We start from the raw sequence: 22,990 nt of genomic DNA on the forward strand, positions 1-22,990 counted from the left end.
TTTTTACTTTTCTTTCTTTGTACAATCATATATGTAAGACCTTGAAAAAGCTCTAAAGCGTGAGACATAGTGGTATATGAAGGTGGAAAATAGGAAAAGTTGGCCTCAAATGAGGAATATCAATTGAAGTGACAGAAGCTAAAAACCATTCTCTCCTGTGCTAGGGAAAGTGCAGACTCCTAGCACTGAATGCAAGAGGACATGGGAAAGCACCAGAAAGCTATTACTAGGGAACAGACATGATTGATGGGGCTCATGAAAAGTGGTTTAGGCTTCAGTGAAGCAAAAAAATATTTGGAAACTGTACATCTCGATTTCTTGACAAATGCCATAATAGTTATTATAATGGTAGCAAGAAGTATCTCAAACAGAAACAGATAAGTTATCCACTTAAGAAAATGTTATGTCAGTGTAGGTTGTGGTGAAGGGTTACAGTAGAGAAACTCAAACTGACAGGTTAAAAGAGATTTTACATGCTCTGCTGGCAAGTCTTTTGTCATAGTTTATTTTGGAGGGGAAAATGTCTTGAAGGAGACTGTCTGAATGTCAAAGGACTTGAAGCATTAAATATTTAAATTAAAAACACTTCTAGAAGGTACCATCCCAACTCAGGAGATGAGTCAGCAATTTACATGGTCAGTTAAGTTAGCCTTATTTTTATCAAAAGAATTGGAATAAAATAGCTTCTGCTCACCACGGTGGCAATATCTATACTCTAGTCCTAACCCTTGCCAGAGTACTACTTTGCTGGGGTTTCCACAACAGAGCACTACAGATTTGGTACGTAAACCACATGGCGGCTATATGCACAGAGTAAGGTACTATGCAACCCAGGCTGGCCTTGAGCTCACTGTGGCCAAAGATGACCGTAAACTTCTGGTTCTTCTGTCTCTACTTCCCAGGTGCTGAGATTACAGGCTTGTGCTACCATGCCGGGTTTGTATGATGCTGGAAATTGAACTCAAAGCTTTGGCTTGCTAGACTCCATCCTGTCCCTGTGTTTATCCTGTCCCTGTGTTTGCTTTCTTCTAAGCCTCTCCTTGACACAGACCTTCCCGCTATGTCTTCATGTGGTCTTTCTTGCTTCTGTGCACAATATAGATTCTCTCTTATACCAGGGCTCGTAACACAAATCTGCAATTCCAGCTATTTGGGAGGCTCAATGGGAGGATGGCAAATTCAAAGCCAGTCCAGGCTAGAAGTTTAAGGCCAATGTAAACAACTTAAGGAGACCCTGTCTCAAAAAAATTTTAAACTCAATTTTTCCTTTTTTTTTTTTTATAAGGACTCCATTCAGATTGGATTAGGTCTACGCTGAAAGTCTCATTTTAACTTAACTATTTCCTTTATAATGCCCTCATCTCCTAACGCAGTTACATTCTGAAGTAGTAGAGGTTGTGAGTTTTGGAAACACAATTCAGCCCATAACAGTTCAGTCCATAACAATTTTTGGTTATAAACAACTAAAACCAACTTAATTTCCATATAAGAGAATATATTAAGAATATTGGTCATGCCAGGCGTGCTGGTGCACGCCTTTAATCCCAGCACTCGGGAGGCAGAGGTAGGTGAATTTCTGAGTTCAAGGCCAGCCTGGTCTACAAAGTGAGTTCCAGGACAGCCAGGGCTACACAGAGAAACCCTGTCTTGAAAAACCAAAAACAAAACAACCAAAAAAAAAAAAAAAAAAAAAAAGAATATTGGTCACATAGTCTAGCATTAGCATGGGGTAGATTTAGTTAGAAGTCAAGAACAAAAGATAATAGTGAACTATGATTCTTCAGCTATGACTGTGAAATTCTAGATTGTTTACAACTTTTTCATATTTATGATTGCCATAAAAATTCTTTAAAATTAGAGACATTAAATAAATCACTAAAAAGGAGGAAATTAAGATTACTACATTCTGCTACTACAGGAATTCTTAATCAACTTCGTAAGAATAAATAATACAGAAAAGTAAACTGTCACAGTGTCCCACAAAGGCCCCTGTTGAGTTGGGTGACACTACTAGGGAGAGTGGAAGACATAAAGGGTTAAGGGAAGTAGGTCACTGGGGAAAGCCCTTGAAAGGAATATTGGATCCCCTGCCCCCTAAGTGTCTCTTTTTGCTTTGGTTGCCATCAGATGAACAAGCCTCCTCCACTGTCCATTTCCCCCATGGTGGCATTAGGGTTCCAAAGTAGCAGTTTTCTCCTTATGAATTTGTTGAAAACGTAATAACTCTCTTCTCTGGAAGAATGATTCTTCTGTTAATCAATGTAGGTAAAGCAGTAACCATGCAAAAGAACAGCCATTCATTGTGTGTTTTTTTAAAGTCAGTATTTGGTTGTATAAAAATTAGTAGATTCATTTGCATATCAAAAGCCATACTTTTGGTTTAGTCTACAATATAAACAGAGCCCTGCAGCAAGACTACCCAGGCTGAAATTCTTATCTTGGACTTTACATTTAGCCACCTTTCTTTCTGCGTTTCATCTCAAACAGTGCTAACAGTACCTCAGTGTAGATGTAATGAGTGAAATCACGTGTGTAAAGTCATTATGGAATTTACCAAGCACTTAAACTAACCTTAAATTGGGCTTGGCCCATACTGTTAGGCTAGTTTGACATAGTAAAATAGTGATTTTTTTTTTTCCGGAATCGTTAAGGTAGCCCCCTAAAATTAGTACAGGACTTGAAGAGAAACTAGGATTTCACCCACTAGGACTCCACGTCTGCCGATCTCCAAATGAAACTTTCTTTCTTTACGCAACTTCATACTGAAGGTGCTGCATTGCAACCCTGCCCCTCCAGAGGACAAGACAGTAGCTCATAATTGATACAGCCGCTCCGTGATTACCCAAGATGGTACTGTCCAGTACTAACTAGATCTAGAACTCTCTACGCCAGGGGTCTATACAAGTGAGGTGAGGAGGCAACACTCGCGGTGCTAATGAAGGACGAAGCCAAGCAAGTCGCAAGCGCCTCACCAAAAGGAGGCGTCATATGCCGCGCCTTTCCCAGTTCCCACGTCTCATCCACGCCCCCTCCTGGCTCGGCGCAGCCGGAGCGCACGCGCAGCTCCACTTCCGGGCGCCTCGCCTCGCGCCCCACAGTGCATAGCGGCGCCGTGCTGTCGCAAAGGCCACATCCGGGCGGCGAATGAGCGAGTCGCTTTCCGTGCGCTGCGGCGGCGGCTGGGTCTTCCTGCTCCCGCCGAGCTGCCGGACGCCCCGACGGTAGCCATCTGCGTCGCAGTCGGCCCGGTGCCCCCGCCTCCGCGATGCCCCCCAAGAAACAGGCTCAGGCCGGGGGCAGCAAGAAGGCGGAGCAGAAGAAGAAGGAGAAGATCATCGAGGTACGTCCCCTCCCCCTCCCCGCCGCACCGGGCTGGGGCTCGCCCGGCTGCGGAGCGCGGCTCCCCGGGGCCACGTGTCGGCGCCCGGCCCGGTGGGCCCCGACTTAAGTGGTTCTCGCCGCCCCTCATCGCTGTAGTGAGGCCGCTGCGCCCCCGCGCTCGCCGCGTCTCCACCCACGCGCCCGCCGCGCCCACTCGGCCGCCCAGGGACCCCCGGCCCGGCCTTTCGATGCTCAGGACTTTCCGCGGCTCCTAGGGCTGTGCCTGAAAAAACAAGCTGAGTGGCGCTCTGGAAGGCCCCTCCTGACTGACCTGACGCCTTGGGTTTGCTTTTTTTCTTTATCAGGCAGTGAGAGGTAGCGCTGATCATTTTCAAGAGCCAGCAGACTATTACTTGGTTTGTTTTTTTTTTGTTTGTTTTTGTTTTTTTTTCCCGTTTCTTTTAGTGTTTGGTCCATCTGGGAACTTTCGTGTCAAGAACAGAGGTTTCCCGAAAAGCGTGGCCCAGCGGTCGTGTACAGAATGCTTCGTTCATACACGGAGTCTGAATTAAACGTGTAGGGTCTATCACAGTACCTATGTTAAATTGGGAGCTCCCAATTTACCTACACACACACACACAGGAGCGTCTTTTAATGCATTGAACTTGTAGGCATTCAGTGAGTGAGGCAAGGTATTGATGTTCTTAATGTTCCTCAGGTTACAACGATTGTATACGTGAGTTTCTTTAAGATAGGTAATGAAATTTCACATTCGATAAAGGTATTTCTTCCATACCAATCCTCATTTAAAAGTAAATGTTACCTTGTAGTTGGAAGAAACTATGACTATTTTACAGCATAACATATCTGAATATAAAGTAACCTTTAGTAGGCTTGTTCTTATTAAAATGCCAGAATGAATGTTTTGGTGTTTCGAAATGAGATGTTTGCTTATGGTCGTTTTTTCAACATTTGATTGTTACAGCCTTGAAAGATAGAAGTGAGAATTCGCCAGGGTTCCTTTATACACGCTAATGAGATTAATCTTTTGTTAGATTGTATATAGTTAAAGTTGGCTGGTTTAATTTAAATAACATTAATGTGAGCACATCTAATAATTTACTGACTGTTGGAGTTCTAAAGTAGAACTACCGTAGCCAAACATCTGGAAGCAAAACAGTTGCCAAGCAGTGCTGGTGTGTGCCTTTCATCTCAGTAGACAGTTCTCTGAGATCCAGGACAGCCTGGTCTACACAATGGCCAGAGCACACAGAGAAACTCTTGTCCCAGGGAAAATAAAAGAAAGAAAAATAATTGTCACCTTTACATCTGAAGAAAAAAATCAGGATTTGGGAGACTTAAATCTCTGGGAATAATAATCTGGTGGCAATTCGATATTGTGCCAATAAAGGGCATTCAGAAATAGCCTTTTACTTACAAACTACTGAGATTGAATAACTATAAAATAGACCACAAAACAGTAAAACTTCCATTCAAAAATAAATGTTACAAAACATTATAGAATATATTTCAAGACACTTGAACCTATAACCACCTTTAATTAATAAGACTAAAGGGTTTTTTGTTTCGTTAATTTTTGTCACCTGGCAGTGGAGGTGACACTCAGAAGAGCAGAGGCAGGTAGAGCTCTGAATTCAAGAGTAGCCTGGTCTACAGAGTAAGTTTCAGGGCTCTGGGGCTGCACAGAGAAACCCTGTCTCGATCGAAAGACAACAACAGCAAAATTAAAGTTATTTATAATAGTCTATTAGCCCTAAAAATCATGCATATATTTTGTCTTCCTTCATCTCTAACAAGGTTTTGTTGGTTTTCTGGGGGTTGTACCCAAGGCATCACATTCTAGGGGTGAATTCTACCACTGCTCTGTTACAGTCAAGAAGGGTTGGTTGGTTGGTTGGTTTCTTTAGTGGTTGCAATATTTTTGTTTTTGAAGTAAAGAGAACTCAACTTTAGCTTTAATTAGTGAAGATATCTCCAAAGATACATTCATTAATGTTGACATGGTGGCATACACCTTTAATCCTACTGGGGAGGCAGAAACAGGTAGATGTCTTAGAGTTCTAGGCAAACCTGGTCTGCAAAGCAAGTTCCTGGACAGCCTGGGCTCTCTTACACAGAGATACCAGTTTCAAAAAAGCAAAACAAATAAGATAAGTGCATTTAAAGAAAGTTCTGATTAAATTTATCCTATAACGTGCAGTAATAGAATTAAGCCTAGTTTGGTTTATTTTATAATTTCTCTAAAACCCTAGCATGTCTTGACAACTTTTGGAGCTATGCAGTGAGTTTATATTGTGGCTTCTTAGTTGAATTTCTTATAAGACAGAAACAAAAGAAAATTATTATGTGCGTTTCCTATTATTCTTTTAAACTATCTGGGATATCATGGATTCACTATGAGTATGTATTTTCTCCTTGAAATGATTATATCACATAGTATTGTAAAGTTGAAGTTTTATTCTCCGTTCACATATTGTTCCCAAACAGTATATAACATTTGTTTACTTACAGCCAGAATAATACTTTGAGATCAGCTTTGAGCAACAGAAATTCTGATCCTAGACTAAGCAGAGCCTGTAATCACAGCTGAGGCACAAGGATTTCAAGTTTGAGGCCAGCATAGACTACAGAGTGATTTCCAGGTCAACCTTGGGCGCAGTACAAAATCCTGTCTTAAAGAACAAAAGAAAAATAAGTATAATTCTTGACTTGGGTTGGGGATGTGTTTGGATTTAGGGCAAGCAGATTTAAAAAAATATGTCCTCTGAGGACATGCAGCTCTGAAGAATAGTAATCTAGACTGCAGAAAGGACCCAGGATTGTAAAGAGAACAGAGAAACTATTAGTTGCTGGTGAATTTCTTGTGAGGTACACAGTTGAAGCTAAATACTTGCAAAGTGTCTCTGTTTCATAAATAGCCAACAAAATATATTAGGTTGTGTATTCAGAGACAGAACCACTGAGTTATTATGGTGTCAGCTTCTGCCTACCCTAGGGTCCCAAATAATAAAACCTACTTACCTTAGAAGAACACCATCAGTGTTGGCTTTTTCCTGCTTCATTTTTAATACCTTTAAGGAGCAGAAGCTGGCCTGTAAAAGGAGTAGAATTGCTTAAGGGTCAGAGGAGAAAAGAGGTCAGGGTTGTTAAGGCTACAATTAGGTATGTGGAGACTCGGGAAGCAGTCCTTTCCTTACAGCCTCTTCTGAACTCCTTTTCCTTCGTCTTCGGAATTCATCCACTGAAATACACCCCTTTCCCCTCTAACTTTTGAAACCTTATACAGTCAACTATTTTGTAGTTTCGGATTCACTCCAGTCTCCCTTTCCTACCTAATACTCTCCCACTCCTAAACCTGTGCCAACTTTTAGGTAAAATTTTTTCCCAAGCCCAGGGAAAGGCTTTATTGATAATTTAGGTTGTAAGCCATCCTACTTTTAAGATGTACTAGTGTTATTTCAATATGTTCTGTTTAGAAGACTTTGTAACTGGGGGTGTAACTCAGTTAGAATGCATGCCTAGCACACATGAAGCCCCATGTTACTCTATAGGACCACAGGAACTGGGTAGCTGTGGTAATGTTTCTGTAATTCTAGCACTTTGGAGATAGAAGCAAGGAAATCAGGTTCAAGGTCATCTTCAGCTACATATTCAGTTTAAGGACAGCATAGGATCCGTGTGGGGGCTTGGGGGGAGAGGGGTTGCTTTTGGTAAACCATTCTCACCTGAATGGCTCTGAAAAAAACATAGGCTTTGGTGGTGGGAAGAGCTTAGATCAAATATGCTCAAAAAGATCATTTTTAGTTGGCAGGTATTCAGCTAGACAGTTTCTCAATATTGTGACGACAAAGGAAAAGCCATGTATAAATGATGCAAAGCTACTTTATTTGTCTCAGATAAGTATTAGTACCTTTTATGCAACTGAGATAACAGGCACAAAGATTAAATAAATTGTCCAAGGTTACTGAACTGGCAATCAGGAAGCCAGGATTTAAACCCAGCAAGTAGGGCCCCAAGTCTTTGCTTTCAACCACTTTGTATAGTGCTTCACTGTTGTAAATCTTGTAATTCAGAAAGTTGAAGTTGGACTTTCCTATAGCACAGTTACCCAGCACAGTTATGTTCTTAAATAGAACTTTGAAACATGTCAAAGTTTCTATGCTCACAATTGAGAAAAATTAGGTGATTACATACTAAAGCAGTGAGATTAAACCTCGAAGCTTGCTGCTTTGTTGTTGTTTTCCCTTTTCAGATCTGGAAGTTTATACCTCTCCTAGAAACTACTGTTGGAAATACTTTGCTCTCAAGCTGCCAGGTCCTTCTGTGCAACCTCCACCCCCTTTTTTTTCCTTGTTTAAATCTTTCTGTGTCCGTATCTGCTTGGTCTTGTTTAGTCACGGTTTACTGCTTCTCTATATTTGCCTATAGGGCAAAGTACTTACAGATGCTGATGCACTTTGGTCATCTTGTTTTACCTTGGGTCTCCTTTTTCACTCCTGTAGCTCATTACTGTACAAAAAATGTAGAACATTTCATACTTGGTTGTAGCCCTTCCATCTGACACGTGAACCTTGACCATTTTACCTGGGAATTGGCTGGAATATTGAGCTTTTGTACAAACAGGGAATGTCATTCATAAAAAGCTTGATCCAGACAATTTCAGCTTGTAAATGTGTTTCCTTTTTTCATACTCATAAACTTTAGAATATGCATGTATAATTTCTAATACCATGCTAGGGTACTAAAACATGAGGCAGGCCTGGCAGTTGTGCATGCTTTCAATCCCAGTGTTTGGGAGGCAGAGGCAATCAGATCTCTTGAGTTCAAGACCAGCCTGGTCTACAGACTGAGTTTCAGAACAGTCAGAGCTACATAGAGCAACCCTGCCTTAAAAATAAATACATACATACATACTAAAAAACCTAAGGCAGCCATTTAGGAAAGTTAAGTCAATGGTAATGAGTGAAGCAGTATTTACCAGTGAATAGTAGCCCAAAACATTGAGAGACAGTATTGAGTTTAAGATGCTTTAAGATTATGTTTTATGGCCGGGCGTGGTGGCGCACTCCTTTAATCCCAGCACTTGGGAGGCAGAGGCAGGTGGATTTCTGAGTTCGAGGCCAGCCTGGTCTACAAAGTGAGTTCCAGGACAGCCCGGGCTATACAGAGAAACCCTGTCTCGAAAAACCAAAAAAAAAAAAATTATGTTTTATGGTTTCAGATAGTTCTTTTGATAGTTTTATTTCAGACTAAATGCTTTTCAGAGGATCTCAAGTTTCATTCAGAATACTTTTTTGCCTCATGAAACCATTCATAAGCAAGAGAATGTACAGATTTTGTTTTGAGATTTGGAGCTATCTGTAACGTTGATCTCTATGTTAAGGTTGGCAGCTCATGGCTCAGTTGGTAACTGATTTGGAACAGCAGGCAGGACTGAATGCTCTCTGTTGTGAAGTAAACTTTCTCTGTAGAATTCTGGAAAACAAGGCTAGGAGATACTACACAGTGTAGAAAGTGAGAGGCTGAAAACTTGAGTAAAGATGTTAGAGTGGCTAGCAGTTAATACCCACTTCCACTCTGTAAGACAACTCTACCACAACAGGTGTATATACTCATTAGAGGGATGGAGAGGCGTTCTCTTCTCAAACACTAGGCACGGAGGCTGGGGGAAAATGGTTAAAATGTGAGACTGAAACCTGGTGTTGTGTGGCACGTGCTTATTGTAATCCAAACACTCAGGGAACTGTGGCAAGAGAATTATGGCAAGGCTATCCTAAGCTACATACTGAGACCTGCCCTTTACCTTATCCCACCCCATCACACACACACACACACACACACACACACACACGGAAAAGACCAAAATGGGCCTGGGAATGTGCACAAAAGGATCTATGCAGTAATCTTAAAAGATAACCGTCCACTACCTATTCTCTTTCCCTGCCCCACAGTCAAGCTTATTAATCCCCTAGCCAGATCCTTGCAGAGAAATGAAACTAAATAAATGAAATAGATTTCAGATAGCAGTATCACCCATTCATGCTGGGGCAGATCTCACTGTATTGGTGGTTTCTTTGGGTTGCTGTAACAAATTACCCAAAAACTAACACAAAGCAATTTATTTTCTCAACCTAAGTGTTAACATGGTCATGTTTCCATTCTGAAGGCCACAAGGGAAGAAAGTCCTTGGCTTCTTCCTAGTTTCTGATGTCATCTAGCAAATTTTGATATTCCTTAACTGGTGTTTGTGTTAATCCTCTGCTGTCTTTTCATTGCCTTTTTTCAAGATGATGTTATTTGACCGTTATATCCACAAAAACTTATTTCCAAATAAAGTCCCACTTAAAGTTTGATAAATATATAACATTACAGCCCCTAAAACTGTGTGCACACATCCTTACTTATCTGAAATCCCTTCTAAGATCTTTTGTTCAACATACTTACCAAATATGAGGTAGAGAGCTAAGGATCACCATAAGTGCTGATCATAAAATGAGAATCTCTATAATTTAGCTTCCAATGAACAAATAAAACCCCAGATTTAACTAAAATACTGCTCCCCGATTAAGTTTGTTTTATTGTCTTAGAAACTAGTCCATAAATGTGTGTGGCCATTCTTGTACAGTATTCTGCAAAGTAAGTCCAGCAGTACTTCATCTTACAACATATGCATAAAAAGTGCATCTTGGGGTCAATTGAGTTTTGAAAGTACATATATCCCCTATGCTAAAGGTTGTAAGATATCTTGTAATTAAAGACTAAGAATCTAGATTTGGTGTTCAGCTCAGTAGTAGAGGGATTACATCATAGCACATTGCCCTCCTCAGTTCTACTACGAGCACTGTAAAAGAAAAAGTTGAGAATACTCGTCACATAGCATTTTCCTCAACTTGTTTGACTATGGAACTACTTGTACCAATGTACTACTTCCATGTCCCAAAGAACTGATAATCTGAAATACTGTGGATGAAAGCAGCATAGTGAGGTTTAATGGTGACAGGATGTTGATATTGTGAACAGTCCTAGATGATACTTTGAGTAACAAAATTGTTCATATTCCTTGTGCTGGCTGGTTTTATATCATCTTGATACAGGCCAGAGTTACTTTGGAAGACTGCAATTGAGAAAGTGCCCTCACAAAATTGGCCTTATTTTCTTCATGGATGATTGATGTGAGAGAGCCCAAGACATTGGCCTCTAGACTGGTGAGCCTAAGTGCTATAAGAAAGGTTGAGCGAGGTGTGAGAAGCAAGCCAGCACTTCTCCATGGCCTCTGCATCAGTTCCTGCCCCCAGGATGATAGACTACATCTCTAATAAGATGAAATAAATCCATTTCTCCCAAGTTGCTTTTGGTTACAGCAGTAGAAACCACAATGTATTATATTTTTGTGGTGTAAAGATTCTGTTTTCAGGGCTGGAAGTATGGCTCAACAATTAAGAGCACTGGCTGTTCTTCAGAGGACCTGGGTTCAGTTCCCAGCATCACATGGCAGCTCACAACTGTAACTCTGGTTCCGGGGGATCTGATACCCTCATCATAGACAAATAGGGAAAACCAGTGTACATAAAATAAAAATAAATCATTTTTGTAATGTATTTCAGGGAGACTAGGAGGAGAAGAGGGACAGGAAACAGGTCAGAATATAAAACAAAGTTTTAAAATGAATATATTTTCTGAGGCTAGAGAGATGTTGTATTAGGGTTCTCTAGAGTCACAGAATTTATGCATAGTCTCTATATAGGTCAGGTAATTTGTTACGATGACTTACAGTCTGTAGTCCAACTCCCCAACAATGGTCAGCTGTGACTGGGAAGTCCAAGGGTCTAGTAGTTGCTCAGTCCCACAAAGCTAGTTGTTTCAGCTGGTCTTCTGTAGAAGTAGATTCCGACAGATGTGCTGGCAAGTAAATGCAATTGTCATAGAAGAACAAATCTTCCTTCCAATGTCCTTATGTAAATCTCCAACAGAAGGTGTGACCAGGATGAAAGGTGTGTACCACCAAACCTGGATCTGGGACTTCTTTTGTCCCAGGCTGACCTCGAACTCAGAGAGCTCCTTGCCTTAGTCTCCTGGGATTACTCTTACTCTCCTGTACTACCTTGCCTGGGCCTAAGCCTTTTCATAGCCACTATGAGATCTCCATGTCAAGACCTGGATCACAGGTGAGCCCTCCAATTCTGGATTGTACTTCATTCCAGATATAATCAAGTTGACAACCAAGAATAGCCATTACAGTTGACTTAGCATGTGAGAGTACTGGCTACACTTACAAATAACCCAGGTTTGAGTCCCAACACCTACATGTTAGCTCACAGCCATCTATAACTCCAATTCCAGGGCATCCAACACCCTTTTCTGGCCTCCATAAGCAGTGCACACATGTGACACACAGACTTAATGCAGACAAAACATGCATGCACACAATATAAAAAAAAAATCTTACTTTAAAAAAAAAGACCTTTTTATCAATAAAAAGATAGTGATACTAATTTACTAAGATTTGTGTATGTTGTTTCTTACTTAGGACAAAACTTTTGGACTGAAGAATAAGAAAGGAGCAAAGCAACAGAAATTTATTAAGGCTGTCACTCATCAAGTGAAATTTGGTCAACAGAATCCACGTCAGGTAATGATTTAAATTGCTGTATGTTCTGACAGAATTGTGATAAGAATATTTATTACAGATTAAGTACATTTTGAAGCAATATTATCCTGCTCTAAACTTCTTACATCTTAACCTTATATCTTACATAGCAGTACCTCTCAGACAGTTCTCCAAGCTATTTTGATATAACACATTTTTTAAATAATTGCATACTGTATTACAGTACACATATATTTTATTCCATTTTTAGAAGTAATTCCTTTGTTTCCAGCCTTTTAACACTAGAATACTTGTATAAATTATCTGCAGACTTCTTTTCTAGATCAAATGAACTTACAGTTTGTTTTATTTATTTGATTTTGTGCTTGGGGTGCACGTGCTAATGCACTACAGTGTCTGTAGGTCAGAGGTGACGTTCTCTTTCCACTGTGGAATCCAGTAACTAAAGTGAGTTCTTCAGCGTTGACAGGAAGTACCTTTCTTCCCTGAGCCGTCTCTCTGACCCTGAACTTCTCACTATAATACATTTGAGCACGTTTCGTGGACTAATAGTTGACATCTTCCTTTCCTGTGTGTACTAGAGGCTAAGGCTTCTTAGTGTTTCCCTGGATAATAAGTTTAAAGTCCCCCTCCATTGTTCTCCTCACTTCTCATGTGCTTGTTGTTAACTGACGCCACACATCTGTGACTTGTCTGTCTGGATTATTGAGCTACCCAAAATTATTAGTTGCCTTTTTCTTACAAAAAACAAACAAACAAACAGACAAACAACTTTGTTATCATTACAGATGATTTGCTCATTTTTATTTTGCTGTTAAATGCTTTTCAGAGTTTTTTTTCTCCTGTGTAATTTGCAGTTTTTTTTTATATTGTCAGAAGAATGGTAAATATGTCTCACTTTTCACTGGACAGTTACGTGTAATTGTCTTAGTTTCATTGCTTTATTTTGTTTTGTTTTGTTTTTTTCTGATTGCTTCATTTTCATATTGGTCCAGCATCATTTCACCACTGGACTGGAAGATAACTGCTGATATATTAGGGCCTTTTCTGGACTGACTCCCCCCACTCAACCCGTGTGTGTGTGTGTGTGTGTGTTGTGTGTGTGTGTGTGTGTGTGTGTGTGTGTGTGTGTGTGTGTTCGTTTTTATTTATTGGCCATGACATTACAGAGACTGACCTACATTTCTTCAGATTCTTCATTCAAACTTTTCATCCCATGAGGTTTAACAGATAAGAACTTTTTTTTTAATACTTCCTTTTTAAATTTCTCTTTTCCTTAATTCTTGGCAATACTCCTTGAACAGAAAAGTTTACAAGTGTATTTCTAACTACAGATTTTAGTCTCAGAATATCAACATAATATATCTATGAGATTATTAATCTCTTATCTAGAATCCATTGCTCTTCACTCTGTCTCCAAATCAGAGTCTCCTTTTTGTATCACAGTTCTTTCTTAGAGCCAAAAACTAATGTTCCCTCAAAGTGCTAACTTTACCTTGTTTAGTAAGAAAGTCTTGAGACTAAAACAATTAAGGTTCAAAATTGTTATGTTTCTTTTTTTAAAGAAAAGGTATGTTGTTGCTGGTGTAATTAGATCTAATAAGATAGTCATGTTTGTACTGAACAAGTATGGCTTTTAAATTAGTTGCTCCCTAAGCAATACAGTGTGTAATGAGTTACATAACCTGAATTGTATTAGATATTGTAAGTAATACTCGAGTGAACTGACCTTCCATGGATTTGGGTGGCAAGAAGAGTCCTATAGAATCACTGGCACAGGTACCCGGGAATAACTGTATGCTAAGCCTTGGAGACAGCTAGACTTGTGTTGAATCCTGTCTTTCTTGTTACCTGATTTTAAATTGTTTACTGATAATAGTTTTATTGTACAGTGGAAGGACAGTCCTCTCTTGTAGGAGTCCTCTGCTTTTCTAGAGAACAAAGGTTCAAATCCTGAACCACTGAGCCATCTCTCTAGCCTCTTCCCAATTGATTTCTAACTAAATATTTCAGGTGGTTTATGGGTCTTTGGTATATTCTTCTAGAAGGCACATACAAGGTGAGCCTAATCAGCAAAGACTACTTTTATTTAGAAGAAAGGGGAATAGTTAGCTGTTGTTTAAACACTTCCCCCTTTGTAAGTGACGTCGGAGCTTGGGATGACCTAATTTTAGCATTTGTTCATTATTCTCCTGGGTGTGCTTTGTTTTTATCCTTTCTGAGAACATTTTTTTTCCTGCTGTTTCTTGAGCAGCCTCTGTTTCTTGAATTGATTATCTCAGCCTAGACCCCATCTAGTTGCAGTGGATTCAGTATCATGTCCGTTGCAGCTGCCTTTGAATAGCTCCACCCAGATGCTCTGTAAGCATTTCATGCTGGTATGTCCAAAACTGAGCTCATCTCCACCTCCTGCCCTGAAACCTGTTCCTCCTGTATTCCCAGTCTTTTTCAGCAACACTTACTGTGTGTATGCTAATCCCAGGGTTCTCTTTCTCTGGGTTATGGCCAGAGTTCTCTAGTTCTGCCCCTAAAATGCTCTTTTCTTCTTGTTTCAAACACTAGCACTTTCCTACCTATAATTGCAGGAGACTCTTTCTTCTTTGATTGCTAGTGTATCTTCAGAGTTGCCATTCTGTCTTTACAAACTGAAACCTGATCTAATTACTTACCTATAACCCCTAAGTTAGAGTTTTATCACCTACTGGTAAAGTCTGAACTTGTCATTGATGTTCTCATATCTTGGTGTTCTCTGGACCTTTGTCTTCACAGTGGCGGCAGGTTCTTTCTACATTCCTTTTTTAGTTCATCAGAACTCCTTTGTAAATTTATCAGCTATATCTCATTTTCTACATTCTTTGTTTTCAAAGTACTATGTATATTGTATTATAATTGTATGCCTGTCTTCCCATATCATTCTGAACGTCCTTAAATAAGCGTCATGTATTCTCTGTTCTCAGATAGGAGCTGAGTTATAAATGTTTACATGAATACAAATGCATTAATTATATTAGGTATGTAAAACATGTTACCTAGAACTATGAGTGAATTCTATCTTCTATTATCTACTGCACTGACAAAGGCAACAAGGTTACTGTAGTTTGTGGTGGTTACTAACCATTGTCATGTCACTGTACTTGTCAGGATATTTTCATTGATGTCAAAATGCACTCTTATATTTCTGGAGCATAGGTTTCTTTCTTTGGAAAAAATAACTTCAAATGAGAACTGTTTGCTAAATGCCAGGGTTACGTGTTTAATAAAATGCTTGTTGACATGAACTTTTTAAATCATGAGTTTTTGAATGTTCTTTAATTAGGTATGATACCTAGTTATAAGATTAAAAAAAAGTTTAACCACAATACCTAATGTGTAAGCCAGTTAATGTAGAGACTGTATACATATAAATATGCAAATGTTTCTAGGTTAGTATTTACTGTATAGTGAAAACAGTTTGCAATCAGATTTATATTTTTAACTTGGAAATGTAGGTAGCGCAAAGTGAAGCTGAAAAGAAATTGAAGAAAGATGACAAGAAGAAAGAACTACAAGAGCTAAATGAGTTGTTCAAACCTGTAGTTGCTGCACAAAAAATAAGCAAAGGTAAAATTTAAATACCAGCAATACTATTTTGATTCCATATAATTCGTGTTTCAGAGTTGATCTGTGAGGAGCCAAAGCTCTTTCTCTTAGGACATGGTCTCAGTTTCCAGCACCCATAGCCAGAGGCTCAGACATTCATGGCTCCAGCTCAGAGGTACCTCAGTCACCAAGTGCACATGTGCTACAAATGTATGCATGCAGATAAGCATTCACACATACAAACAAAGAAACTTTTTTTTTTAAGGCTTTTATTTGCTATGTGTCTAGTGTTGTGATACGTGCTTTTTAGTACCAGCACTCATGAGGTAGAGGCAGGCAGAGTTATGTAAGTTCAAAGCAGCCAAAGCTAAACAAGAAGACCTTACCTTAGAAAAATAAAAACAATTTGATTGTTTTCGAAATTTCATTATTGTTTTGATGCGGAGGGGGGGGGCGTGTCTTTGGGAGCCAAGACAAAGGGGTGGTTTTATAAATTATAAATCACATACATATTTGAGGCAGTATTCTTCCATTATGTTTTTCTTTGCCTCCTGGCTCGCTGACTCCACAGGAAGAGACTACAGAATAACCTATGTTTGGTTTTCCACTTCAGCCATTTAGCTTGATAAGAATAAAAGAAAAACAAATAGATACAAAATGCTATGTAAAAAGCTTTAAAGAACTCTCTAGCCAAATACCTTTAAATTATATTTTCTAGAACATTAGTAAATAGAAAATAATAAGCTAGGCGAATGTAATTATAGCCCAGATACAAGCAGCCTATAAGAAAGACAGGGCGGGGGCATGGAAGAGTAACAACCAATATCCTGCAACAGGAAGAGAGTCTTGAACACGGGCTACCTGCCTGTAATACAAATGTTACTTCCTATTTGATACAGGTGCAGATCCCAAATCTGTGGTGTGCGCATTCTTCAAACAGGGACAGTGTACTAAAGGAGATAAATGTAAGTTCTCTCATGACCTCACTTTGGAGAGAAAATGTGAAAAACGAAGTGTTTACATTGATGCAAGAGATGAAGAACTTGAAAAAGGTATTTCTTCTTACTTTTTCTTAAGTTTAAAAATAAGTCCTTTTTTTTTTTGGTTTCTTACTAAGATACATAGTAACATATTAGTACAGTATTACTAATACTGGTATTGTTTGCAAAGAACAAAAATTTAAATAAATGGTGCTTAGAATACAGTGATTCAGTTTCGATTTGTCTGCCTTTTTTCCCTCCCGTGCTACCATGTTATTTATGTAAGCTGCCCTGGCAACTTGGATTGATAATTTGTTAATACTGTGTATGCGTATCTTTGCTGCTTCAGAGATAATTGTTACATTATGAATATTACAGTGGAGTGTTCCTGTCTGTCCAGAGGCCTACGTTGTTGAGGAGGAGATAAAACCTGCTTATTGTGTCTTTATTTAGATACTATGGATAATTGGGATGAGAAAAAGCTGGAAGAAGTAGTAAACAAGAAGCACGGTGAGGCGGAAAAGAAAAAACCAAAAACTCAAATAGTATGTCCTTTTCTTGAATTGAGTTGCTGTGGCATTTATTATTAGGGAGAATGATGAGGCGAGGTATTGATGTTTTGTACTGGATTGCTGAGGGTCAGAAAATCACATTTCACCAATATAAGCTACAATTCACCCTGCTTTAGTCTGGGAGTTTTAATTAGATTTTGTAACTAAAGTCTCCTCATACAATTTTCTGGAGTAATTCTACTTCAACTATGGGCCAGTAATGGGCCAATTGCAAGTTTAATGCAGGCCCAGGCTACAAACACAAACTGTCCCAGAAAAGCAGAATGAATGCAATACACTTAGGTAAGAATCTTCTCGGGTGTGATGGAAGTGGACCTAGTGAGCCAAGCTACTTAATGAACTGCTTTATTTTAATACTGTGGAAGTTTTTTCAATTACTAGCTCAAAATAATTTTTACATATGAATTAAAAAATGAGGGCTTGGGTAGGTGGTATCTCTAATGTTCTGGGAAGTCTCCCTTGACAACCTCAAGGTTATTCCTCAGCTCTGTACTCACCATCCACACATCTATACCCTGAGTGCACATCTGAGTGGAGAGGTTCTGCTCTACTAGGAGACTAAAAGACATTTTGGTTCATAAACACTCCTTGGGTTTGGTTTGGTTTGGGGAGGAGACTGGTAAATTATTTTTTGTTTTGTTTTACTTGTAAAGGTTATTGTCTGACTGGCATAGTTGCATTTTGAACACATTTGTGTTTGAAGAATTGCTACTTTTCTATTGTGTTCCTTTTGGGCCTTACATCCTTATGACTCATATACAGAGTTGCCTATTTAGTCAAATAATCCCATTAAGGTTTGTGTCATAGGCGTTTTCTTGGTTTGGCTTAGTTTTTCTTTATTTTTTTGCTTGCAGTATTAGAGGTTAGACCATGGGCTAGATTTATTTTTAAAAGTTAGACGTTTGGATTCTATTTACAGAGACTAACTGAAACTAACTGTGAATTATTATATACAGAGTAAAGGCTTGGGGATTTTGCTGGTCTACTTCATGGTGCGCTTTTAATTATGTGTAGTGTGTGTGTGGTATGTGTACATAAGCAAATGTGTCTATGCACTACCACTTCTAAATAATATTGTCTCTATAGGTGTGCAGACATTTTCTTGAAGCTATTGAAAATAACAAGTATGGCTGGTTTTGGGTGTGTCCTGGAGGTGGGGACAACTGCATGTATCGCCATGCACTTCCTCCTGGATTTGTGCTAAAGAAAGACAAAAAGAAAGAAGAGAAGGAAGACGAAATCTCATTAGAAGATCTAATTGAAAGAGAGGTAACAAGCATCTTTTCTTTTAAAGGCTATTTTTAATTATGTTTGTAAATTCTAATATTTACCACTTGGGGGCAATAGCATGTTATAAAAGGGAAAATAATATGCCCTTTTCTTAAAGTTACTGTACTTAAATTACTCTTGAATATCTTAAGTGTAAATTTTACCATATATGTTAGCAAAACATACTTTAACTCTAAGAGTATACAGGGTTTGTTTTATTTTTTAAGTCTAGTTACTATTGTTTTTGTGCTATGGGATTATTTAAAATGCTTGTTTGTGCCTTATGTTGATAGGACTTTGAGGTTCTTTCCTTGGTGTTCTTTTTTCTTTGTAACATACTATATGTGTGTGGAAGGAAAGCCCTTTTGGTTTTGGTCTTATGTGTGATCTATCCATTTCGAGGAGAAATAATCTGACAGAAGAGCCTCTGCAGCTACTCTTCTCTAGTTCAGCAGAGCAGTGATTGGTTCTGAGTTAGAGACACTGAGGATAAGGGAAGCTGAAATTGTTTGAAAGTACTAGATTTAGCATCATTTGCTTCAGTGTACATATAAGTGGCTAATATTAAATTGTATATATTCCTACGATGCTCCTGTTGTTTGTATGTCACTTAGAATAAAATAATAAGAGTGGACGTTAGAGTCAAATACGATCTAAAAGAACATAGATGAGATGTGGATTTAGTGTGATGATTTTAAACCTATTTTACCAACAGTTTCTCATAACAAAATTTTCTGCTCCGGTTGAGATTTACCTCAAAGTGTTAGGTTTTATGTGTGTCTGGGTACTTATTTATCTCATTGCCGTGCAAAGAGAAAGCACCATAATTTAGTCTACTAGTCTACTATCTTAGGGTGGTCATAGGGTCAAAATTACCTACATTAAAAGAGAAATACTGTTAAACAACTATAAGTGACTTTAAACCTCTTACCTTTGCAGCGTTCTGCCCTAGGTCCAAATGTTACCAAAATCACTCTAGAATCTTTTCTCGCGTGGAAGAAGAGGAAAAGACAAGAAAAGATTGATAAACTTGAACAAGATATGGAGAGGCGGAAAGCTGACTTCAAAGCAGGGAAAGCACTGGTGGTATGTTCCAGATTCACACCAAATCCTTCATTATTTTATTTTACCCTTTTTAAAATCCAAGATCCAGTCTTTAAAAGTCTATGCAATATGTCTAAAATGAATGCTAGCATTTCCCTGAGATATTTGTGTACCTTAATAGATCAGTGGTCGTGAGGTATTTGAATTTCGTCCTGAGCTGGTCAATGATGATGATGAGGAAGCAGACGATACCCGTTACATTCAGGGAACAGGTGGTGATGAGGTAAGAGGAAGTTTTGACTCACATGTTTATTCTGATGGGGTGGGTAGAGAGAACAGAAACAGAAATGTGGTTAAAGCAGCGTACCATCTCTGGGCCAGAGTCTAGGGTTCAAGTCTTTTGGTTTTTGGTTTTTCCAGACAGGGTTTCTCTGTATAGCCCTGGCTGTCTTGGAACTCACTTTGTAGACCAGGCTGGCCTCGAACTCAGAAATCCGCCTGCCTCTGCCTCCCGAGTGCTGGGATTAAAGGCGTGCGCCACCACGCCCAGCTTGGGTTCGTCTTATTTCCATCAGTAAAGTAATTCTTAACCCAGGCTGCTTCTCAGTGATGTTCAGTGATACTTATATATAGGGGTGCTTTCTTTATAGAACTTAAGATGGTACATGGCACTTAAGCTTAGTGCTATGTGCAGTAGATGTTTAAAAAAATAAACTATTTTTTAAATCCCTTTAAAATAATCTTTTTTTATTTAATTGTTCTGCAAAAACAGTCAAGGAATTTTTTTTTTCTAAAAATTTAAGGGGAAGAATAAGTGATCATTTATGGTATTATTAATAATTTTGTTTCCTGAAGAAAATGTGTTAAGGTTAAAGTGAATTGAGGAAACTTATTTGTAACAACTTTGCTTTCTCTGTATGTTTAAAGGTTGATGATTCTATGGGTGTAAATGACATAGATATAAGCCTGTACGTCCCAAGAGATGTAGAAGAGACGGGTATCACTGTGGCCAGTGTTGAAAGATTCAGCACTTACGCGCCAGATAAAGACGGTGAGTACGCTACATTTTTCAGAGCTCTAAAGAACTAGGAAACTGTTTAGAGGGAGTTAAACCAGCTTGGGAAAATTCGCATTTGCAGGTTCCAGACTGGAAATAATAAACGTTTGGCTAAATATAGAAGGTAGTAGAAGCTATAGAAAAGATATTTTAGTGGATACTGAAGCCATTGACTAAACTTCTTAGAAGACCAGAAACAAGTTTAGAGATGTAGCTTTTGAGTGTTACTCTAGAATTCTGTATGAGTATTTACAGACAAAAACAAGGTGAAAGTCATCTGCACTAGTGTCAGAATGAATGAGCTCGGTCAATCAGAGTGCTAACAAAACACTGCGAGCATTTCAGTGAAGACGTAAGAGACATGAGTGTGAAAAAACAGTAATACGCTGGGCAGTGGTGATACACACCTTTAATCCCAGCACTTGGGAGGCAGAGGCAGGGGGATCCAAATTCAAGGTCTACAGAGTAAGTTCTGGTCTATAGAGTGAGTTCCAGAACAGCCAGGGCTACACAGAGAAACCCTGTCTTGGGGAAAAAAAAAAACAAGGAAATAAATTAAAATAATAAGAATAACATAATTATAAGTAATCTATTAGCTGTAGTTAAGCAGAGGGTTACTGGAATAAGGTGCCTGTCTTACCATAGTGATAGGGAGAATGAGGGATGAGTGAGTACAGGCCAAGTGTCTGAAGCAGTGTGCTCATAGGGAAGGGGCTTTTAGGATGTGGGAAATAGGAATGTGTGTTTCACAGAAAAGGGGGCTTGGTAGAGGAGAGAAAGGCGGCAAGACATGGAAGTATAAATAATGATTTAGTCTGAGATGTAGTATGGACATAAGGATTGGGAGTTTGTATATAATTGTCCCTTGAGTAAGGGGTTTGACTACTATGTTAAGGATATGTGCTATGAAAGAAAAGCACAGAACAGTACTAATTAAGGCAAAGGCTGGGATAGAAGAAAAACTAATAAACCTGTTTTATTATGAAAGTATGCAAGTTGTGACTTAAAGTAAATGGCCTAAAGTAAATAGACGTGCAACTGTCATTTTGTGCCTAGTTAATCTAACAAAATGTATGTGGGCATTGACTGTTTGAGAACCAAATACTAAGTCATGTAAAAGACACAGAGTTATAAAAATTTCATCTTGCCTGCAAATGTCTACAAAAACCAGAATTTCATAGCGGACACAGATAATTGGTACAAGCTCACAAAAGGAAGACCTGCCCTTGCTGCTTGAATTTCAGGAAGCAAAGTTTAGTTGCTGACACAGTGATGTCTTCTATTTCTAGACCTTACTGATCTCATGTTTTGGGGGGTTGTTGTTTTAGAGAACAAATTAAGTGAAGCTTCTGGGGGTCTGGCTGAAAATGGTGAAAGAAGTGATTTGGACGAGGACAGCGGAGGGGGAGGACAGGAAAATGGATCCATCGATGCTGTTCCTGTTGATGAAAACCTGTTCACTGGCGAAGATCTGGATGAACTAGAAGAAGAATTGAACACTCTTGATTTAGAAGAATGACAAGGATGAAAACTAGGTCAGCTCACTAGGATCAACATGAACTGAGATTGACTCCATTAATTGTTTGGCCACCTAGAATCAGCAGGATGTTTCTTTCCCCGTGATGATCCTGGAGGGATTCTGTCCTCCACAAAGGGAGTCCTAGCCCTGCGTCCTCTCTTCTGACTTTGACTACATCTCATAGTAAGTTCAGAGTAGTTGGTGATAAATTAAAAATGGTCGTTACAGAAGATGATTGTTGTTGTAACTGTCCACTCATGTAGGAAGTGTAACCGCTTTTCCAGCTTTTGGTTTTCATTGGGCATGTGTAATTTCCAGAAACAACAGATTCATTCACACTTAAGATCCTTGCGTTTGATGCAGTTTTTAATGAGTGGTTTCCTTTCCTTTGTATTTATGTTTTAGAGACTGCCTGAAAGGTGAGCACTGTATTTGATAAAAGACACTGCAGATGCAGATTCAGTGTTGTACTTCTGTGGACAATTAGGTGGACACTGAGAATGGGACTTGTCAACCCGACAGGGTCAGCTACAGTGCCCTGTGTTAAAGCTGTTTGAAGTTCTCCCCTTTTTTGCCAATAAAGTTGTAAATAAAAACCATCATACATCCAAATCCAACTATGGGCTTTTTTTTTAAACTTTTCTATGGAAGGCTTCTTAACATTCCTAGCTTGGTATTTTAATTAAATATTATCTATAATGGTTTTAGGCACAAAAGGCAAAATTTTAATAGATTTTTCTTGTATGTGTTATATAACCATAGAGTACTGACAGTATTAACAATTGTTATTTTTCATTTCCAAAAAGACTAAGTACTGTTACTTTAATTCCAAATTGTTAGATCATCAACCTAATTAAAGGCCTCCCTACATTTAATTCTTCCTTGGAATCAACATTACATAAAGTTTGATGACTCTGTTTACAAGAATGTAAATAGATTCACCAGAAAACTTGGAGCTTAGGAGCTCAGGGTCTTGGCTGAGGTCTTGATATCCCTTGAAAATTTAGAGTAATAGCACAT

General features: G+C 38.9%; 1 protein-coding gene across 1 annotated transcript; it reads left to right on the plus strand.

Moving 5' to 3' along the window:
- Window positions 1–3,094: 3,094 nt before the first annotated feature.
- Window positions 3,095–22,587, plus strand: Zc3h15 (zinc finger CCCH-type containing 15). The gene is made up of 10 exons (XM_021185384.2): window positions 3,095–3,340; window positions 11,870–11,971; window positions 15,439–15,550; window positions 16,429–16,581; window positions 16,963–17,054; window positions 18,168–18,350; window positions 19,290–19,436; window positions 19,576–19,677; window positions 20,322–20,445; window positions 21,780–22,587. Exons 1-10 carry the CDS (start codon window positions 3,266–3,268, stop codon window positions 21,968–21,970), a joined length of 1,281 nt encoding a protein of 426 aa, XP_021041043.1. The 5' UTR covers window positions 3,095–3,265; the 3' UTR covers window positions 21,971–22,587.
- The last annotated feature ends 403 nt before the right edge of the window (window positions 22,588–22,990 follow it).

The sequence above is a fragment of the Mus caroli genome, chromosome 2, assembly GCF_900094665.2.
Source record: "Mus caroli chromosome 2, CAROLI_EIJ_v1.1, whole genome shotgun sequence".
Taxonomy (NCBI): domain Eukaryota; kingdom Metazoa; phylum Chordata; class Mammalia; order Rodentia; family Muridae; genus Mus; species Mus caroli.